This window comes from Schistocerca gregaria, chromosome 3 (assembly GCF_023897955.1).
Source record: "Schistocerca gregaria isolate iqSchGreg1 chromosome 3, iqSchGreg1.2, whole genome shotgun sequence".
NCBI lineage: Eukaryota > Metazoa > Arthropoda > Insecta > Orthoptera > Acrididae > Schistocerca > Schistocerca gregaria.
This window is the reverse complement of record NC_064922.1, coordinates 332,458,518-332,481,181: the sequence shown is the minus strand read 5'-3', so window position 1 is coordinate 332,481,181 and position 22,664 is coordinate 332,458,518. Positions and strand designations below refer to the sequence as shown.

At 40.1% G+C, this 22,664-nt stretch overlaps 1 protein-coding gene across 2 annotated transcripts in view; it reads left to right on the top strand.

Moving 5' to 3' along the window:
- Positions 1 to 17,304, top strand: part of LOC126354263 (cytochrome c oxidase assembly protein ctaG) — a 31,816-nt gene extending 14,512 nt beyond the window's left edge. For both annotated transcript variants that reach the window (XM_050003787.1, XM_050003788.1), the window contains 2 exons: positions 16,843 to 17,010; positions 17,088 to 17,304. In XM_050003787.1, coding sequence (XP_049859744.1) covers positions 16,843 to 17,010; positions 17,088 to 17,234 — 315 coding nt within the window. In that variant the 3' untranslated portion in view covers positions 17,235 to 17,304. The remainder of the gene's footprint in view (positions 1 to 16,842; positions 17,011 to 17,087) is intronic.
- The last annotated feature ends 5,360 nt before the right edge of the window (positions 17,305 to 22,664 follow it).

Below are 22,664 nucleotides of genomic sequence, written 5' to 3'. Positions count from 1 at the left end.
AGGAAATTATTTTAACTCGGCTGCATATTGGGCACTGCCTTTTTAGCCATTGTCATTTGCTAAGTGGTGCTAGCCGTCTGATTATCAGCCATTTTAGCGAATCATGGACTTTCATTTCTGCGTGGTGTTTTTGTAGCTTCTTTTCCACGTGCCTGTTTTTAGGTGTCTCCTATTCTGTCCATTGGGACTAACATATAGTCGTTTAACTCCTCTCTGTGTTCGTGTTCTATAGTTATGACTTAGGCGAGTATGACCCCAGTTGTTTTTTGCGCCCTAAAGCGAAACAAAAACAAAAACCTAGGCACGTAGTGAGTGCTGGTGGTGGCCCGGGTCCTTCCTGTAGTTATGCAAATAGCTGAGGTCAGTAGAGGGCACTGATGCTAGTGTAATTTAGTAAAGAATAATGCAAATTCAACAGTTAATATGCAATATATGTAGTCATTAATTAACATCAGTTCCTATGCAAAAATGAGCATCCGACAATAAAACATAAACTGACATGCAGTTTGTGGGAATAAAATCCATACTTAAAATCTGCATAAAATGTGTAAAGAGTAAAAGTAAATAACATACAAGATTGTTAACAGTCAGAATAAAAAGTTTAAAAGCTAAACTTCACAAATATTAATTGAAACCCTTCACCATGACAAAGCAATTAACTGTAATCATAAGTATAAGATAATTAACAAGACTATCACTGTTAATTAATACCTCAATTGTCACTAACACATTCAGTGTGGAAGCTGACTGGCTCCACCTCGTAGCTTCTCTGCAAGAAATTTTTATTCTAATATGGTGGTGCTTGCAGGAGGCGGCCCAGTCTCCACACTGTTAGTGGCTGGTGCATATGGCTGCACACCAAGTTGCTGTGGCATGTGGCGCCACTCAGAAGAGTAGGTTTTTGAATATATCATGATAAGCATTCAAGTTAAACTCACTCTGTTCATTTAGTAGTAATCACGGTTGTTGTTTCCTATGTACATGAATTTCCATTTTCTCCATAGGTTCAAAAAGTGACTTGATGCCTTCTGCAACACTTCCATATTATCCTCTATGTTTCCTGCCATATGTTCTTCATTATTCAGATTTGTATGGAATGCACTCTTATTTTGGTTATATGTATGCTCTCTAAAATGAGTCTTGAAATTCTAAATATTGGTTGCAACTGTGAGGTGTAGCTTAGAACCAACTGCTCCTTTTGTTTGAAATTGAATTTTTATTTTCATTTTTCTGAGGGCTTGTTTAACTCCGTTGGAAAATGCCCTGTTGGATGACAGCAACAAACCATTTGCTCTCTGGAGCTGCTGTCCCCTTGTTGATATGTATTTGTGACTTTAGCTTGTCGTAAAGATTTGTGATGTTACAGTACTTGCATCCATTTGCCATGGCTATGGGTGAGTGGTAGTTTTAGCAACCTTTTGATCATGGCTCTAAATAATGTATTTTCTGACAGAATAGCACAAGCCTTCATGAAAATGAAAAGTACAGTTGGTTCTAGAATATGGCACAAAGCTGACAACGACAGCAGCAAATATTTAGAATCCAGTGTCTGTAAGATCAACTGATGGGACTTTGAAAAGTTTCATATTGGTAATGTGGGAACGAATTTCAAGAAAGATTTTAGAGAGCATATATGTAGCCAAAATACGAGGGCGAGTCAAATGAAAACCTTAAATATTTTTCTAAATACTATTTATTGTGCAGAAGTGGAACAAAGTTGTATCACTTTTCGACATATTCTCCCGCACGCTCAATGCAAGTCCTCCAGTGCTTCCAAAGTGCATAAATTCCTTTAGAAAAAAATTCTTGTGGTAGTCTGCGCAACCACTCGTGCACCGCGTGGCGCACCTCTTCATCAGAACGGAACTTCTTTCCTCCCATTTCGTCTTTGAGTGGTCCAAACATACAGAAATCACTTGGGATAAGGTCTAGTGAGTATGGTGGATGAGGAAGAGACTCAAAATGCAGGTCTGTGTTTGTTGCAATTGTTGTATGGGCAGTGTGGGGCCTTGCAATGTCATGTTGCAATAGGACACCTGCTGACAGCAATCCACGTCGCTTTGATTTGATTGCAGGCAGCACATGATTTTTTAGGAGATCTGTGTATGATGCACTGGTGACAGTGGTCCCTCTAGGCATGTACTGCTCCAAAATGACACCTTTTTCGTCCCAAAAGAGTCAGCATAACCTTCCCTGCTGATGGTTCTGTTTGAAACTTCTTTGTTTCTGGTGATGAGGAATGGCACCATTCTTTGCTCGCCCTCTTCGTTTCCGGTTGGTGGAAGTGAACCCAGGTTTCATCTCCAGTAACGATTCTTGCAAGGAAGTCATCACCTTCTCATTCAGAGCGCCGAAGTTCTTCACAAGCACCAATACGTCATTTTCTCCTTTCAGGAGTCACCTGATGTGGTACCCATGACTAATCTGTAAACATGCTGCAGTGTCATTGAGTATCACTTGGCAGTTTTCCTTCACTATGGTTTCAACTGCTGCAATGTTCTGTGGAGTCACAACTCATTGTGCCTGACCTGGACGAGGAGCGTTTTTCACTGAAGTCACACCATTTGCAAACTTCCTACTCCATTCGTAGACTTGCTGCTGTGACAAACATGCATCACCAACTGAACCTTCATTTGTCGATGGATTTAAATAGGTTTCACACCTTCACGAAGCAAAAACTGAATAACAGAACACTGTTATTCCCTGGTGTAAGTCGGCAAGTGGGGCGGCCATCTATATACTGATACTGTGCACTATGCTGCCACCTACAGGCACACTGTTTGTAGCACGCTTACCAACTTACAGGATAGTGGCGCGAAATTTCAATTTGTTATTACAAATTTAAGGTTTTCATTTGATTAACCCTCGTAATAGCACTTTCCATACACATTTGGATAAAGGAAAACATGTGGCAGGAAATGTAGAGGATAGTATGGAAGTATTGCAGAAGGCACAAAAAGGATGAGTGTTGAACCTACTGGAGGAAATGAAAATTTACATATATAGAAAATGGCGACCAGGGTTACTGCTGAATGAGCAGAATTAGTTAAACTTCAATGCATATTGTGATGTATTCAGAAACCTACCAGTTTTAGCAGTGTCACATGCTGCCACAGGAAAAGAAAACTTCTTACAGAGAAGCCACATAGCAGCACCAGTCAGATTCCATTTTGAATGCATTATTCACTATTGAGGTTTCAATTAATAGTCATTGTCTTGTTAATTTCATCACACTTACAGTTATGTTTAGTTGCTTTGTCATGGTGAAAGGTTCCAAGTAATAGATGTGAAGTTAATTTTAAACATTTTATTCTGACTCTTACACAACTGTGTGTTGTTAGCTTTGCCAGGTTGTGAGCTTTCTATTGTCACTCTTTACATGTTTAATATGGATTTTAAGTATGGAGTTTATTTCCACATATTGTATGTCAGTTAATATCTCATTGTCAGTCACTCATTCCAACATATGAACTATGACTATGCATACTGCATTTGAGCTATTGAATTTACAATACTGGTTACTCATGCAAGCTAGCGTTAGTGCCATCTACTGGCCTCAGTTATTTGTCATCACCAGCACTCACTGCGTACCTAGGTGTATAGATATTGACATTGATACTTACATCAGAATACTTTTGTGCTATGTGTGGCTGGTACTCAAGGCTGTTAATCATGTTATGTTTTATATTTTTTATTTGTTATATCTTATATATTCCTAGGCTTTTTCTAGATTTATCTTTGCATGAAAGAATAGCTGATGAAATCATTCTTGCATGTGGTCTTGTGAGGCTGACAGCAGATTATAACTATCAAATTTATTAGCAATTAACAAAAAATCTTCAAACCAGCTACACTGTAGACTTTTGTGTGTAAATCAAGCGAATGTGCTAATAGGACTCATTACCATTGATAACATTAACTGCAATGAACAGAAAGGAGGAGAAAGTGAAAGATGGCAAGCAGTTATCTGTATAATTATTCGAATAAGTAGATCATTCAAACAAATGTGTCCATGAATAAGCTATTTGTAACTTAAATAATGAATAACATAAAATGTCATTGCATTTTCTTTGTTTATTTCTTATCCCAAATTCAATCACTGTTATTTGTTCCATTGGCTCAGTGCAGTTTCTGTTTGATGAATAACTTATTAATGGACTGTATATAAATGTGGCTCAGTGGGTTAAGTTTCAGACTACAAAGCCAAAGATTATGTGTTGGATCCCCTGTTGGTTGTGTGATTATTTTTGTTACTTATCACATGTTCACCTCTAACAATGAGAAAAATGTAAAGTCAAGTTGTGCCATATTTTGCAGCACATGTTGAACTGCAGGTCCACTTCTGACTGGCTTTATAAGTAGCTTCAGAGGTGGGAGGAAGTCAAAGCAACCACCATGCTTAATAAAGTACTGCAGTGATCAAACTAACCTTTGTGTTGAGTAGAGCTTTACTTTCTTAACAGTTATCAAATGCAACACAAAAATACTTCATAAGCAGATGGCCTTAGCAGTTACACTATTCACATAACACAACACAATTCAACTGACTGTGCACTTACCAATTCTTCCCTCCTCTCTCTGCTAACATTCAGAAGTACTCTGCACACGTAGCCAAAGATAAGAATGCAGCCAACGGAAACTTTCAGTCTGGAGCTCCATCATCCATTGTACAAAGGCTGCTAACACTATCAGAAATGATCATATCATTGATATAATTATGCAGTTTCCATGTCTATGTTGTGCTACAGTGTGAGTGAACAAAGTTAGAACTCATTTGCTAACGACTAACATCGACAGACTTAAATCTGTAGGTCTTCTAAAACGTTTGTGGAGTGCTGCTGGATATCCAAGTCACCCAGAAGTGTTTTAGGTTTGACTCTCAGTAAGCTTTACATTAGAATATGGAAGTTTTTTGTTCCCACGTGGGTTTATGCAATTATGCAAAACTTTTTGAGATTCAGGAAATTTTGGAAGAGTCAGTGGGTTTGAAGAGAAAGGAGTTTATAATACTGTAGCACACTGGCAATTTTTTATGGAGAAAATGTCAAGAGATGATTGGAAAACTTTTCCACCTTTCTGCACCATTTGCAGTCATTGCAGCAATGTCTTACCCAGAATTTAAAAACAAATAGTTCACCTGTGTTACTGTTCATGATCAAAATAGACCTACAACAAACTACATGCAGAAATGATGTTATGATATAAAAATAATTTTATTTTGAATGGAATTTTAGTATGGAAGTTAATGTATAATCACAACAAATTATTAGCAAAAACTACAATGAAATTGAGGATTTCTCAGTTTCTGCCGAAGAAGGTTGTGAGTTGAAGTAAAGACGATTTCAGAAGATGTAACGCATCAATATCCTCTTTGTGTATGTAGAACATATTTTCTTTAGTGTCACAATGGCAGATGGAACCTTATTTAATGAGCACCTCCCATAACGTGCAATTTGCACAATGAGCAAGACAAATCGTAAAGAAACGAGTGATGTTTTGCATAACAAATGATGATGATTTAGTGTGATGTCATCAGCTGTTTGCTTGTGACAGGGGAAACGTTCAACAATTTGAACACTTCTCACTGTCAGCAGCAGCATATGAACAATGTCTTTAGTGCATATTGGAGTCTGGATTTAGCACTCTTTCTGCTACCATCTTAGTGCATCTTGTGATCACACATTTTTCTAAACTTGTATTCACACAGTGATTTGTTGTGTGCAAATTTTATTAACCTTTGGAGACACAAGAAGACAAACATGTGAAAAAGGGAATGGCCATAGAAATGAAATGTAAAATCATTGAAAAATGCGAATGTGGTGTGAGTGTTGGTGATTTAGTACACACATACTTTCGATCAACATCAACTATTTGCAGTACGTATCCTCAAGAACACGGACAAAATTAAGGAGATAGATGCTTCAAAGGGAGTGACAGTATTATCTAAACAATGATTTCGTATTCTGGAAACGTCTGGTCGATGGATTACCTCAAAATTGAAAGGTTGCTCCATATATGGATAAATGAAAAGCAATTGCAAGGCGACACTATTAATGAGAACATCATTTGTGAGAAGGTGAAAAGGATTTTTGCCGATCTTGTAAAGGAAGCATTATGATCATTAGCAGCTGAAGAAGTCTTTAAGGGAAGCTGTGGCTGGTTTGAGAAGTTTAAGAGAAGAATCGACATCCACAGCATTGTCAGGCATGGCATAGCAGCCAGCTCTGACACAAAGGCAGCAGTAAACTTCATCAGCAGCCTCAAGGTGCTTATAGATTCTGTGGGTTATCTGCCGCAACAGGTTTCTAATTGTGACGAGATGGATCTACTCTGGAAAAAGATGCTGAAGCCGACCTTTATAACAGCAGAGGAGAATGCACTGCCTGGTCACAAGCCAATGAAAGACCGTCTCAAACTGCTATTCTGTGCCTATGTAAGAAACAATTTGAAAATTAAACCACTGCTCGTTTACCTTTTCAGGAAATGTAGCAGGTTAAATGCGATGTGAAGGTCCAACAACAAGACTTGGATGGCGTGTGAACTTCTGTGTGATGGGATCAATGAAGTATTTGGCCCTTCAGTGAAAAAATATTTGCTTGAGATGAATCTGCCACTCCATGTCTTGCTTGTTAAGGACAACACTCCTGCCCGTTCTCCAGGTCTATAAGACCACCTCCTTGATGAATTTCAGTTCATCAAGATCCAATTTCTGCCTGCAACACCACTCCGTTACTCCAGCATATGGACCAGCAGAGTATTTATGACTGTGAGAAGCTCTACACCAAACCACTCTTCGAGCACTGCTTTGAGTTGACCGAAGCTACCAATTTCACTCTCATAGAGTTTTGGAAATATCACGTCAACATCTTTTTTTGTGCTTCAACATGATTGTAGAGCTGTGGGAAGGGGTTTCTAAAAGAACTGTCACTTCTGCTTGGAAGAAGCTTTGGCTGGAGTGCATTGTCGATTGTGACTCTGAGGCATTTGAGTCAGTATCTGTGGAGCTTGTAGTCAACGAGATTGCGTCTTTGGGCACGAATATGGGACTAGAAGTTGATATTAGTGATACTAATGAGCTTGTGGAAGATCACAGCCAAGAAATGACCACTGAAGAGCTTATGGAACTGCAGTGTCTTTCACAGCAAGATGCCGCTTAGAGGAGGAGGAGGAGGAGGAGGAGCAGTAACAGCAAAGCAGCAATTGTCTGGCGTAAGAAGAGAAAAAGCATAGTAGTCAGTTGCATCTTACGTTGAACATCATCGCCGCAATAATGCAGTGGCTATGCACACTACAAATTTGTATGACGATCATGCTGTGTTGCATTTTTGCCAAGTGTTGAAGCGTCGGCAGAAACAAATGGTATAGATAGCTTCCTAGTAAAAAAGAATTAATTATGTATCATGAATAATAAAGTACATAATACTGTGTGTACAATTTTCTTGAATAAGTGGCATGAACAAGATAAAACTTGTAATACTTTTTCTGTGTGGAACCCATTATTGTGTTTCCCATTACTGTAAATGGGATATATTGTTTTGCTTAATGGGTGTCTCACACTATGAGCAATATTCTGAATGAATTCTGCTTGCTATGCAAATTCCACTGTATCTGATAATATTTTTGACAAAAAGAATTGTTCTGAAAAATAATTTAAAAGCCACATCAGCATGGCTGTGAAAAAGTGCTCACTTGGCTGTGCCATCCACGTGGCTGAGTACAAGTGCTCTCTCTACTGTCATTAGGCAAGACAGCATTGATAATCTTTGGCAACTTCCACCAAAGTATGTGAAGTACACGAGAAGTGTAAGAGAGCAAGTGCGAGGTTGCACGAACTGTGGCTGGTGTAAGATAGGCACGTCTGACGGACAGCGGGCTCATGCTGCAGTGACTGTAAAGAGCAGCCCAGGAACAAGGATACCCACCCCGGAATTGACGACCTGGAGCCTCCTGGCGTGCCAGATGAAGACACTCTAGAGCGGTCTTCCTTTAGCGGCAATTGCTCAGAACCCAGAACTACCTTGTCTATTCTCCAATGAAAATTCCTTTGTGATTGGCAGATTGCCGTGGTGGAAGGCAGTGTTGCCAGCGCACAGCCAACTATGCTTGACAAGTTGCTGCTTGTAACTACAAAATAGGCAACAGTGAGAGCATGTGGCGCCACTATTATGGGATGGCGACTGATCCTCACAATTTGACTCGCTGAAACATCAATTTGAAAGTAATTTTAATCAGAGTTTAGCAGTGGCTTGTACACCAGCTGCTATTTGGTGACAATGCTAAGGGAAGCTGAAACTGCATTCTGTTCCCATTGAACATTCCTGCTCATAGCAAGTGGTGATACAACTGGGTCATATATGGGCTATATCCAGTGGGGCCCTGTCTTCTGGAAATATGGTTGTATTATGAGGATGTCCCATGAGCATCCTCCCACACCTGTCTACCCAAGTCTCTCTCGCAGTTTGTACTACTATGGAAGAAACATTGTGAGCAAAAATCACTGCACACCAAGATTACCGTAATTTCTCTTTAGAAAATGTAAATTATTACACTTACAAGACACCAGAATCAACTTAAATACACAGCCCACATGATATCCCCCCAATTAACTGTTAACATACAACAAGAATGAATTGCAACATGTAAATTAACATATCAAGGCATATATATAACAAAAACCCTTTATCTTTTGTGTAACATTCACTTCGCACAGTGTCATTACCATGGTACATGACTTGAGATATCAAAGAAAATTGCACCTAATAAAACTCTAGGATATTTAATAAGCTATCCCTTTCATTTTATATTGCCTTAACCTTAGTTCCTAATGCGTAAAGCATTGTGCAGGTACCTATCCCCTTCCTGCTTCCTTCAGCCTTTTTTGGAGCTGACACTTGTAATGGTTAAAGAGTTTGGTGTGCCCTGAAAGGGATGTATACATTCAACTTGGACAACTGTTGTACGATTGAGAGGTTGTAACTTCATGTTCACTGACGAGGTCATCTCAGTCACTTGGTATGGCCCTTGATAATGAGTGGAGAATTTTTTTGTCTTACCCTACAGGGTATACATGCTCATTAACACCACCCTCCATCTTACTTGGTATTCAGTTTTTGTTTTGAGAGGTTGTGCCTACTCTGCAAACATTCCAGAATAATCCCAAAAACGGCTGCAGTTCCTTCTTCAAACATGATACTGGAAAATCCTTCACAGCTTCTACCAACCTTCGGCCTGTTTGGACTCCTTCGTTGTTGTTGTTGTTGTCGTTGTTGTTGTTGTTGGGTCTTCAGTCCTGAGACTGGTTCGATGCAGCTCTCCATGCCACTCCATCCTGTGCAAGCTTCTTCATCTCACAGTACCTACTGCAACCTACATCCTTCTGAATCTGCTTGGTGTATTCATCTCTTGGTCTCCCTCTACAATTTTTACCCTCCACGCTGCCCTCCAATACTAAATTGATGATCCCTTGATGCCTCAGAACATGTCCTACCAACCGATCTCTTCTTCTAGCCAAGTTGTGCCACAAACTTCTCTTCTCCTCAATCCTATTCAACACCACCCCATTAGTTATGTGATCTACCCATCTAATCTTCAGCATTCTTCTGTAGCACCACATTTCGAAAGCTTCTATTATCTTCTTGTCCAAATCGTCCATGTTTCACTTCCATACATGGCTACACTCCAAACAAATACTTTCAGAAACGACTTCCTGATACATAAATCTATATTCGATGTTAACAAATTTCTCTTCTTCAGAAACACTTTCCTTGCCATTGCCAGTCTACATTTTATATCCTCTCTACTTCGACCATCATCAGTTCTTTTACTTCCTAAATAGCAAAACTCCTTTACTACTTTAAGTGTCTCATTTCCTAATCTAGTTCCCTCAGCATCACCCGATTTAATTTGACTACATTCCATTATCCTCGTTTTGCTTTTGTTGATGTTCATCTTATATCCTCCTTTCAAGACACTGTCCATTCCGTTCAACTGCTCTTCCAAGTCCTTTGCTGTCTCTGACAGAATTACAATGTCATCGGCGAACCTCAGAGTTTTTACTTCGTCTCCATGAATTTTAATACCTACTCCAAATTTTTCTTTTGTTTCCTTTACTGCTTGCTCAATATACAGATTGAATAACATCGGGGAGAGGCTACAACCCTGCCTCACTCCCTTCCCAACCACTACTTCCCTTTAATGCCCCTCAACTCTTATAACTGGCATTTGGTTTCTATACACAGATCTGTATCTCCAGGCGTCAAGCTGCCATCACCCAGCACAAACAGCAGGTGTTCTCAGTACTTTAATACATTGAGCGCATGTAATATCGGATGATGAAAACCTCCACGCAGAATTAGAACACTTGGAGAAGGTTTTTAAAGAGAATGGCTACACTTCACGCCAAATAAGGAAGGCCATGCGCTACTGTCATAACAAGGAGCAACGCACTGAGGACGCTGATGATGACTTTAAGTCAACTGTGTTCCTTCCATACGTCGGGAATGTGTCGTCGAAAATAGGCCGATTACTGAAGAAAAATAAAATCAAGGTTATCTTCCGTCTCCCAGCAAAGAACCGGGCCCTGGGTGGATCCGTTAAAGACGATTTGCAACTGAAGAAAGCAGGCGTCTACAAAATCCCTGTAAATGTGGCTCTGCATATATTGGCCAGACGACAAGAACTGTCCATGAACGATGTCAGAACATGAAAGATACACCCGTCTGCGGCAACCGTCAAAATCAGCAGTAGCAGAGCACTGTATTTCATTGGGACATTCAATGGAATACAATGAAACAAAAATTTTAGCTCTGGTTTCCGGATTTTGGCATTCCGTAATCAAGGAATCAATGGAAATACGTTTTGCCGATAATCTTATAAATCGTGACAACGGTTTTCAGCTGGATAAAAATTGGAATCCTGTTATTAAAATTATACAATCACAGCGGAATCGACACCGTCATTCGATACTCAATGACTAAATGATCTCTCATTCTCACCACCGAGGGCAGCACGTAGAACTCGGCTATGCCTCGCATGTCAACACCTGATGCATTCGCTGTAGGATGCCAGTACATTTCCCATGCTCGAGATTCGGTATAAATACCGTGACTGCACCTGGGCTCTTCAGTAGTTGTGTACTCACCTGATGATGGCCGGTCGTCTCTGGGCCGAAATATCGTGGCAGAATGTCGACGGGATCCGGCTGCACACCCGGAAATTATTAGTAGTATCTATCTTACCCCTAGAGAGATAAGCCTCTACATCCTTACATTGATCCTCTAGCCATCCCTGCTTAGCCATTTCATGACCCACATATTGTACTTCCTGTAGCTAAAAGTGATACTTCTTTGTACTGAATGTTAGGTGCACTGCCCACAGCTACATAATACCTCTTTTAGCCGTATCACATGTTCTTCAATACCCTTCACAAAAGGCAATTATGTCATCCAAATATACCATTCACTGCCTTGGTTTTAACCCTTGTAAATCTGCGTAACAAATGCTGAAACATGGCTTCAATCCAAACAGCATATGACGATATTGGTAGTGTCCCAGAGGAACCGTTAAGTGCCATCTCTAGCCAGTCCTTGGATGCTACTTGTATCTGATGATAGCCACCTCTTAGATTCTAGGTGGAAAAATACCTGCACTGCCCCAAATTACCCAAAGTTTCCATTATATTTGCAATTGAATAAGCATCTATAATCCAAGCCTGCCAACCCAAAGTTTGGTACAGATTTATTGACGACATCTTCATGATCTGGACTCACAGTGAAGAACAACTCCAGAATTTCCTCTCCAACCTCAACTCCTTTGGTTCCATCAGATTCACCTGGTCCTACTCCAAATCCCATGCCACTTTCCTAGATGTTGACCTCCATCTGTCCAATGGCCAGCTGCACACATCCGTCCACATCAAACCCACCAACAAGCAACAGTACCTCCATTATGACAGCTGCCACCCATTCCATATCAAACGGTCCCTTCCCTACAGCCTAGGCCTTCGTGGCAAACGAATCTGCTCCAGTCCTGAATCCCTCGACCATTACACCAACAACCTGAAAACAGCTTTCGCATCCCGCAACTACCCTCCCAACCTGGTACAGAAGCAGATAACCAGAGCCACTTCCTCATCCCCTCAAACCCAGAACCTCTCACAGAAGAACCCCAAAAGTGCCCCACTTGTAACAGAATACTTCCCAGGACTGGATCAGACCTTGAATGTGGCTCTCCAGCAGGGATACGACTTCCTAAAATCCTGCCCCGAAATGAGATCCATCCTTCATGAAATCCTCCCCACTCCACCAAGAGTGTCTTTCCGCCGTCCACCTAACCTTCGTAACCTCTTGGTTCATCCCTATGAAATCCCCAAACCACCCCCCTACCCTCTGGCTCCTACCCTTGCAACCGCCCCCGGTGTAAAACCTGTCCTATGCACCCTCCCACCACCACCACTCCAGTCCTGTAACCCGGAAGGTGTACACAATCAAAGGGAGAGCCACATGTGAAAGCACCCACGTGATTTACCAACTGACCTGCCTGCACTGTGATGCTTTCTATGTGGGAATGACCAGCAACAAACTGTCCATTCGCATGAATGGACACAGGCAGACAGTGTTTGTTGGTAATGAGGATCACCCTGTGGCTAAACATGCCTTGATGCACGGCCAGCACATCTTGGCACAGTGTTACACCGTCCGAGTTATCTGGATACTTCCCACCAACACCAACCTATCCGAACTCCGGAGATGGGAACTCGCCCTTCAGTATATCCTCTCTTCTCGATATCCGCCAGGCCTCAACCTCCGCTAATTTCAAGTTGCCGCCGCTCATACCTCACCTGTCTTTCAACAACTTCTTTGCCTCTGTACTTCCGCCTCGACTGACATCTCTGCCCTTAACTCTTTGCCTTTAAATATGTCTGCTTGTGTCTGTGTATGTGCGGATGGATATGTGTGTGTGTGTGTGCGAGTGTATACCTGTCCTTTTTTTTTTTTTCCCCTAAGGGAAGTCTTTCCGCTCCCGGGATTGGAATGACTCCTTACCCTCTCCCTTAAAACCCACACCCTTTCATTTTTCCCTCTCCTTCCTTCCTTCCTTCCTGACGAAGCAACTGCCAGTTGCGAAAGCTTGTAATTCTGTGTGTGTGTTTGTGTGTTTTGTTCATGTGCCTGTCTGCCGGCGCTTTCCCGCTTGGTAAGTCTTGGAATCTTTATTTTTAATCATAAGATTATTATGATATCTACAATGATGACAAAATTGATATATTTTCATGCCATTAATACTTTTTCTGGAACTGTCACCACTGGTACTCCCCAAGAGCTGGTACTTTCTTTAATAATACTGCCTTATAACTGTTGGTTAATGAGCTCGCCCATCACCAGCTGCAGATGATGTGGTATTCTGTATGACAATACATAGGCGGGTCATTCCCAGTCAAGATTTAGTGCAATGGTTAGACAGGTCTTCAAACTCCATTGTGAATCTCTGCTCCTTCCAAGTGTTTCACTTTCTCCCATAATGCGGCTAAACTGGTGACTTGCTTATGCTTAGGGTCCAATTTATCTGATCCAGAACACTTCCTTTAAAATCTCCAAATTGGCAACCATCAATACCTTAGACAAGTACATGTCTTTGGCCCCAAAGTTACGTGCTTACTCACTACCTCCTGTACACCTATCACACTCCGTACAAAATGCTGTGCTATGTCTAACTTGTCATTCTCTTTTAATGGCTTAATAACACACCACTAGCAAATCAGCTCCTACTCTCACCCATAGTAACTTCCCCACACCTTGTGGTACTTTTAACATGCAAATTAATCCTTACCGGCATATAATTGGTCCCCTTCTGTGAGGGATTAACATTGCAGTATGTGGCATGGACAGCAGTTTCCCTCAGATGAAGCAATGTTCCGTTGGGTTCCACTATGCACTGTGAAGGTCAATTTTAGCATGATGTTCCTGTTGAAAACCTGACCTTAAAATTGCACAATAACCAATGCCTATATAGGCAAAATTTACATACATCTTGGGAAATGTTTCGCTACCACCTGAAAATTCAGTATTGCTGACCCCAGGGAATAAACATCACTACCACCCACTGCATATGGTCATACATTGGTGGTCTCAACCTCCTCTTTTCCACGAGGTCAATACTTCCCAAAAACACCTGAGAAACTTGTTCTCTTCTGTACACTAAGCCAGTTAAGCAAAATTCTGCCTCTGCACACATTTTAGTTGTGCTAATATGTACTGGGAGAGCTGCTCATTGGACCTGGGGTTTCCACTGCCAATTAACAGTTGGTTACCATTTTCATTCCATGTCTTTGTGTCATGATCATTATTCTGTCTACATTCTCATTCCTGATGCCCTACACTGCGGATGACAGCACCCTCGCCATGTGAGACTGACCTTCCACAATGGTAACACTTCACACCAGTGGAATATATCCCCCTTCTATAGAAGAGGCGGGTCACTGCATCCATTTCCTCGAATGCTGTTGCTGTTACTATGAATCCAGCTAAATCTTTAAGAAATCCTGTCCATACTTTTCATGATACTTCTGGTGGCAACCCCCACAAAAGTATGTTTGGTGCTCTGTTCTTTGTCTTGCAGAAGGACAGTGTTGGTGTTATCATTTGTCCACCTGTCAGTGGGTTCTGAAATCTGAATCGTGGTTGTTGCTGCTACAGCAGCATGTTACTTTGAGCCCAATTTCTAGAACTATTTAATTATCATATCTCTGTTGAGTTTTGCCTTGCACTATTTGAACTGAACTAATGCTTGTATACATATCTTCTTGATTGGCTGAAAATGAAATTTCAAAGTGGTAGATCTACAGGGAGAGGCATTAGACAAAATTCCTTGTACCTATGATTTTCCTTCCAACTTCTGTGAGTGCCCCTTTTTGGAGGTGTCCTTTCCTCTGAAACTGAACTGCCTACTGAACTATTGATTATTGCAGTATCTATAGCTTCAGAAACTTTGAGCATATCTCTTCATTCCGTAGTATTTTCCAATTTTTTTGCCCATTGATTCTTCTTGATTAGTCTCTTCAGCTTCATACTGCTCATCATTACTGAATTGTGATCTGAGTCTATATCTGCTCCTGGGTATTCCTTAAAAGCCAGTATGTGATTTCGAAATTTCTGTGTGACTAAGATGGAATCTAACTGGAACATTCCTATATCTCCTGACCTTTTCCAAGTGTACCTACTCCTCTTGTCAATCTTGAACAGAGTATTTGCTGTTACTACCTAGAATTGATTGCAGAACTGAATCAGTATTTCTCCTTTCTCATTCCTACTACCAAGCCCATAGTCTCTTATAACCCTTTCTTCTACTCTTTCTCCTACAACCGTTTTCCAATCCCCCATAGCTATTAGGTTTTCATCTCCATTTACTTATTGAATTACCCATTTAGTACCAGAAGCCTTCTTTTGGCCAGCAACATCTGTTTGCCTGCCCTAATCTACTTTTTATGTACTCCTTGATTTGTTCGTCACACTATTTTGCTACCAAGATAGCAGAATTCCTTGAGTTCATGTTCATGGTCACCAATTTCAGAGTTACGTGTATCACTAATCTTGTGTGTGCTACTCCGCAATATGTATGTTTTTCTTTGGTTTACTCCCAATCCCTAGCTGTCAAAAAAAGGTAAATAAAAATGTTATTTATCAAAAATAAAAAGACTTTTGAGAGGATTCAGTATCCTCATATACTTCCTCTCTCTCATCATCTTCTGCTTGCAGTGTCCGCATATATACCTGAACTATTGTTGTCAGTTTGGTTTGCTGTTGATTCTGATGAAAATTACCCTATCACTGAACTGTTCACTGTAGCTCACTCTCTGCCCTACCTTCCTATTTATAGTGAATCCTACTCCTGTCACACAATTTTCTTCGGCTTTTGATATTACGCTTTACTCATCTGATCAGAAATCCATGTCTTCTTTCCATTTCACTTCATTGACAATCTGTGCCTCACATTAATAAAACAAAGAACATCAGTGTTGATACCAGGACAAAAGGTTGTTACCTAGGAATAATGTTATAGGATTAATAAATGAAACCATCATACAACTAACATATATCTGAGGACGAAATTTCTGAGAACCTGCATTTGTAGCATGGACTGTGGGAAAAATGGAAAAAGAAGAGAGTTGAAGCATTTGAGATGTAGTTATCAGTAGAATTGACAAAGAAATGAAGATATGGAAAACACTGACAAAAAATGGACAGGACGATAGGATACATGTTAAGGCATCATGGAATGACTTACATGGTACTAGAGAGAGCTGTAGAGCATAAATACTGCAGGGGAAGACAGAGACTGGAATAAATCCACCAAATAATTGAGGATGTAGGTAAGGTGCAAGTGCTGTTCTGTGGTGAAGAGGTTGGCACGAGAGAATAATTCATGGCAGAATGCATCAAACCAGTTAGTAGACTGCTGACTTAAAAAAGGTGGATGGGGGGGGGGGGGGGGGGGTAATTTTACAAACATATGAATAACCAATTTCACAAACATATGAATAACCGTATACTTTCATAAGGTTATTGTTATAATGTAAAAACTATTTTGTAATTCTCTGTCATCTTACAATGACACCATCTGTATGTTTACATTAATGACAGGTGTCATGCTTACATAATTTTTTATTTCCATTTTTGTGATCTGTCATTAATCAAGCAACATATGTTGGAGATTTGTTTTCTGTGATACTAAAGATTTCAGATTGGTTTAAAATTTAGGTATTGGTTTCTTGTGGTAGTTGATAAAATCTCAGTAAATTAGTTGTGTGTGTTTTAAATACATAATTTTGTTTTCTTACTTTTGCAGGTGCCAGTGGGTGAAACTGCATTAGCATTTTACACAGCAAGAAACCCAACTGACACACCTGTTATTGGAATTAGTACTTACAATGTGGTACCATATGAAGCAGGACAGTATTTTAATAAAATTCAGTGCTTCTGTTTTGAGGAGCAGCAGCTGAATCCACATGAAGAGGTTATAAGAATTTCTTTTTGTTGATGTTACTTTATATCTTCATTTACAGTGTAATTTTACTCTTTTTCAACTTTCAGGTGGACATGCCAGTATTTTTCTACATTGATCCAGAGTTTTCTGAAGATCCAAAAATGGAGTTGGTTGATACAATTGTATTGTCCTATACATTTTTTGAAGCAAAAGAAGGTCTTACATTACCAGTGCCATCATTTGTACGAAAGTGATAAACTGCTCTTATAATGTACAGAGAAGAAAATCAGATTTATCAATAAATGTGGAATGATTTGTGGCAAAGCAGTGTGAATTTCTTTTGAATTAATTACTGAATTAACAAAAATTTATATGGGTATATAATCATAGGCTTCTGTGGCCATTGTTACAGTCAGTAAAATTTTTCTGGGTTTGTTGACCGCATTGTCAATATGTAAAATACTGACGTTTCGATCATTATTGCAAGTGACCTTCTTCAGGAAGTTTTTATTTACTGTGAAGAAGGTCACTTGCAACAGTGACCAAAACAATATTGACAATGCGGTCATAAACTCAGAAAAAAATTATTGATTGTGTGGGTATCATCAGATATATAAGTTGAAAAGTAGCATATACATCATGAATTAGTGTTGATCAGAAATGAGTACTGGAAGACAACTGTTAAATATTTGTGTCTAGCAGACAGAAATGAAGGGTTAATGACTTTAATGTAAATTTATTACACAAAACTGACAGGAAGCATGATCTAGGGATGCTATTAGTACTTGACTCTTCACTATTGACCATAAATTTTTCCATCTGAGTAGCTCAAGGTAGGAAGTACCTTGATACATAATGTATTCATAGAAAAAGCAGAACATAAACCAATATAATGCCTGTCTGAATGCACATCACATACCTTAGCCACATAAACAATCTGGAAACATCAAAAGAGAACAACAATAGTGATGACAAAACAGTGGAATATTTTAAAGAAAGCTTAAAAAAGGCTGACACTGTTGGAGTTTACAGTGAGCCTAATTCCATATCAAAATTGAATATGTTTCTCTGTAAGTTTGTATCCAATTTTAAGAGCATCCTCCCCCTCCATAATTCTGACCTCCTGCCTCCAACACGCACAAATAAAATCTCTACTATGAAGTCTTGAAAGAAATCTTTGATTCACTACAGGTATTAGAGTATTTTTAGGAATGGAAAACAGAAAGCTACAAAACAGCGAGTACAAGTAAGGATCCAGAAGTACTTTTATGGTATAAATGGTGCTGTAATATATTAAGAAAAGTTGTAAAAATCCAGGTAATACACACCTTGTCAGAAATGAAAGAGCAGACAATAAAATCATATTGTTAAAAGAGAAAAGAACCTATAGAAGGTAACATTTTTCTACGAAAGAGGATACAAGCATTTGAAATACAGATTATGTGTAGCAGAGGCTTTTAATAATTACTTTTTAAAAGCAGATGAGAAAACTGGTTCAAAAAGTTCAGAAGGAAAAGCGTGGCATTACACTGAAGAAAAAAATTTTGTGAAATGAATGTTTTTGACATATTTACATCCAAAATCAGGAAAAACATTGTGACCCTTAAAATAAGACACTAAAAAGTTGTGGTCCTGTAATATCTAATGTTCTTAATCATATGTGAAAGATATAAATAACATAATTATTCCATTGTTAGGCCTATCTATAAGAAAGGTGATGCCACTGATGTCAGTAACTGCTGCATTTCGTACATCATTTCCTAAAATGTTTGAGAGGGTTATGTATTCTAGAGTTGTTACCCATTGGTGGGGCTGCAGTGAAATATCTTGTTAATCCCAGTTTCAAAGGAACAGCCCTATTGGCACAACTATTTATATTTTCACTGAATACAAAATAATTTTTATATGATAAAATGGTATTAGTTTGTCTACTATGACTTATCAAAGGAATCAAATTGGGTTGAATCACAGTATTCTACAAGAAAATTTAAGTTTTTCTGGGATACATGGATCTGAGCATGCCTCGTTTAATTCCTATTTAGCCCTTTACACCAGTGATCACTTTTCAGGAAGGCATCTTGTTATGGAATAGGCTGCATGAGCTTTGCTTGAGAATGAAGTATTGTGTAGGCAATCACACAGAGCAGGAGACTGGACACAACTGTTGTAGGAATGCTGAGTCTCGCAGTGGGAACATTCAATAAAATGTTCTCGGTTTTCTAACCATGTCAAATGTTAAAATTTTAACCATTCGATGTGGCTGGAAAACAGAAATTTTTACTTATGTCTGTTGGTTGTGTTTTAACTATCAGTTATTGTGTATTATTACGTTTCACATTAAAAACAGAATTAATTTTATGGAACAAAAGTGAAAAAATGTTAGTACATCTCTGTTCTGAAAAGGAAGAAATAAAGGAAGGAGGGATTTGAAACTTTAATTGGGTGGGTTACATAATATCTGTATTGTTAATACTGTATATCTATTTGTGTGTGTGTGTGTGTGTGTGTGTGCGTGCCCAATGTATCCCACATCATTTATTTTGCATGTGAAAATAGTAGCTTCCAATTTTTTTTTTTTCATACATATGAGTAAGTATCAACAATATAAGGAAAAAGGTAGATTCCTACTCACTGTAAAGATGACACATTGAGTTGCAGACAGGCACAACTAAGAGACACTTACACACTAGCTTTTGGCCAAAGCCTTCTTCGGAAAAGGAAACATACATGCATTGATTCACACAAGCAAGCACACCTCAGGCACGCATGACTGCCATGTCCAGCAGCTTGGACTGGACTGGTGGTCATGTGTGCATGAGGTGTACTTGCTTGTGTGAATGAATGTATGCATGTGTATAACAATGTAGGACAAGACAGATTGCTACTTACTGTAAGGACACGTTAACTGCAGCCTTCATCAGTAAAAGAGACATGCACCACTCATACACACAAGCAAGTACACCTCATGCACACATGACCACCAACTCCAGAATCTCAGGCCAAAATACTGTATCACATGAGATACAAACACCAATCTGGAAAGGGTAAGGGCAGGGGGGTGGGGGAGAGGGAGAGGGGGAGAGAGAGAGAGAGAGAGAGAGAGAGAGAGAGAGAGAGAGAGAGAGAGAGACAAATACTGTCTGGTGGAATGTGCATGGACTAAGAATGCCCGCAGGCACAGCGTCAGGAGGTTGTGGGGCAAGATGGTGGGGAAAAAGGAGGAAAGATGGGCAAATTTGTTGGCAGAGTGCAGCAAATAAACAGGGTGGGATACAAGAAGGGAGAGGAGATGACAGGACAGAGTGGGTGGAAACTGTTGGGTGGAGTGCTTGGGGACAGTAGTTATTGTAAGTTGAAGCCAGGAACAGAGAACGTGTTGTAAAGATAACTCCCATCTGTGCAGTTCAGAAAAGCTGGTGGTGGAGGGGAGGATCCAGATGGCTCAGGTAGTGATGCAGTCATTGAAATCAAATGTATGATGTTCAGCTGCATGTTTTGCCACAGGTTGGTCTACTTTGCTGTTGGCAGCAAATTGGCTGTGGCCATTCATCCTGGTGACAGCTGGTTGGTAGTGATACCAATATATAAAGCTGTGCAATGATTGATTGCAGTAGAGCTGTTAAATGACATGACTGCTTTCGCAATTGGCTCAGTTCCTGATGGAGTAGGATAAACCTGTGACAGGACTGGAACAGGAAGTGCTGGGTGGGTGGATTGGGCAGGTTTTGCAACTGCATCTTCCACAGGGATGTGATCCTTGTGGCAAGGGGTTGGGATTGGGAGTGGCATAAGGATGGAGAAGGATGATGTGGAGGTTGGGTGGGCAATGGAGACCACTTTAGGAGGAGTGGGAAGTATCTCAGGTAGGATGGCCATCATTATAGGGCATGATGATAGGTAATCAAAGCTCTGGTGAAGGATGTGGAACAGTTGTTCCAGTCCAGAGTGTTACAGGGTGATAAAGGGGACACTCCTTTGTGGCTGGTCCTTGGGGCTCATGGAAGGATTGGTTGTGTGAGGAGAAATGTTGTGGGAGATCTCTTTGCTGACTAGGTCTGGAGGATAGTGCCTGTTTTTGAAGGCCTTTGTGAGATCCTCAGCATACAGAGCAAGAGAGTTTTTGTCACTGCAGATATGCCATCCTAGGTGCCCTGGCTGCATGGGAGGGATTTTTTGGTGTGAAAGAGATGACAACTGTCAAAACACAGGTACTGTCAATGGTTGGTGGGTTTAATGTGGACAGAGGTGTGGATGAAGCCATCGGAGAGGAGGAGATCAACATCTAGGAAGATGGCACGCAGAATTGAGGAGGACATCGTGAAGCAAATGAAAGGTAAAGTGTTGAGGTTGTGAAGGAACGAAGATAGGGTGTCTTGGCCCTGAGTCCAGATCATAAGATATCCTCAATGAATCTGATCCAGACTAGGGGTTTGGTGTTTAGGGAGGCTAGGATGGTCTCCTCTGGATGGACAATGAAAGGTTGGCATAGGAGGGTGCCATGCAGGTGCCCATGGTTACTTCTCCTTTGAAGGGAAAGTATATAAAAAAATCTGTAGCACAGCACAGTTGTACTTGCATGCAACTCAGTGTGCCATCTTTACATTAATTAGCAATCTATCGTTTTTCTTATTCTGTTGGTATTCCAACCTGGAGTTTCCATTGTTTGACATGATTTCGTATTGTAGACTGAACTTGGAAAGTGGTGTTGCGTTAACCAAAGGGGTGATGCATTTAATGACAGGTTTCTATAACACTTTTCCTTTTTTCTGAGTTAATACACTACCAAAATTTGGCTTACAAAACAGGTAGAACTATGTGCACTAAACCATTTGTTCTGGTTTTAAGTTTGTGTATTCTGTGCACGTTTAAGACTGATATTTCTAAAATATATATTAAAAAAAAGTTTTGAACAGATTTGATCAAACTAATGATCATATTCAGTCTCTTCCCGTACCCCCATTGGCTCATGGTAGGCAAGAGCACATTTTGATTTCTGGGCCTTCCTCTGGTTTTGTGGTCAGAGTTTCTGTTACTCAGAAAGTTGTGTCCTGCAAGTTGTGAGGATCCAAACTTCTGTCTTATCACACCATTTGATGGCAAGTAAAATATCAGGCAATCTGAACTGATCTTCCTTCTGCTGTTCTTTCATTCCCGGCACATCACACCTTTTTTGCGAACAGTGTCACGCACATAATACTGTCATGCAACTAAATAATAATGCTGGAATGGAATATTAATCATTCACAGAAACAGTATGCCCCTTGTTTGTTGTTGTTGTCTTCAGTCCTGAGACTGGTTTGATGCAGCTCTCCATGCTACTCTATCCTGTGCAAGCTGCTTCATCTCCCAGTACCTACTGCAACCTACATCCTTCTGAATCTACTTAGTGTACTCATCTCTCGGTCTCCCTCTACGATTTTTACCCTCCACACTGCCCTCCAATGCTAAATTTGTGATCCCTTGATGCCTCAAAACATGTCCTACCAACCGATCCCTTCTTCTAGTCAAGTTGTGCCACAAACTTCTCTTCTCCCCAATCCTATTCAATACCTCCTCATTAGTTACGTGATCTATCCACCTTATCTTCAGTATTCTTCTGTAGCACCACATTTCGAAAGCTTCTATTATCTTCTTGTCCAAATTAGTTATCGTCCATGTTTCACTTCCATACATGGCTACACTCC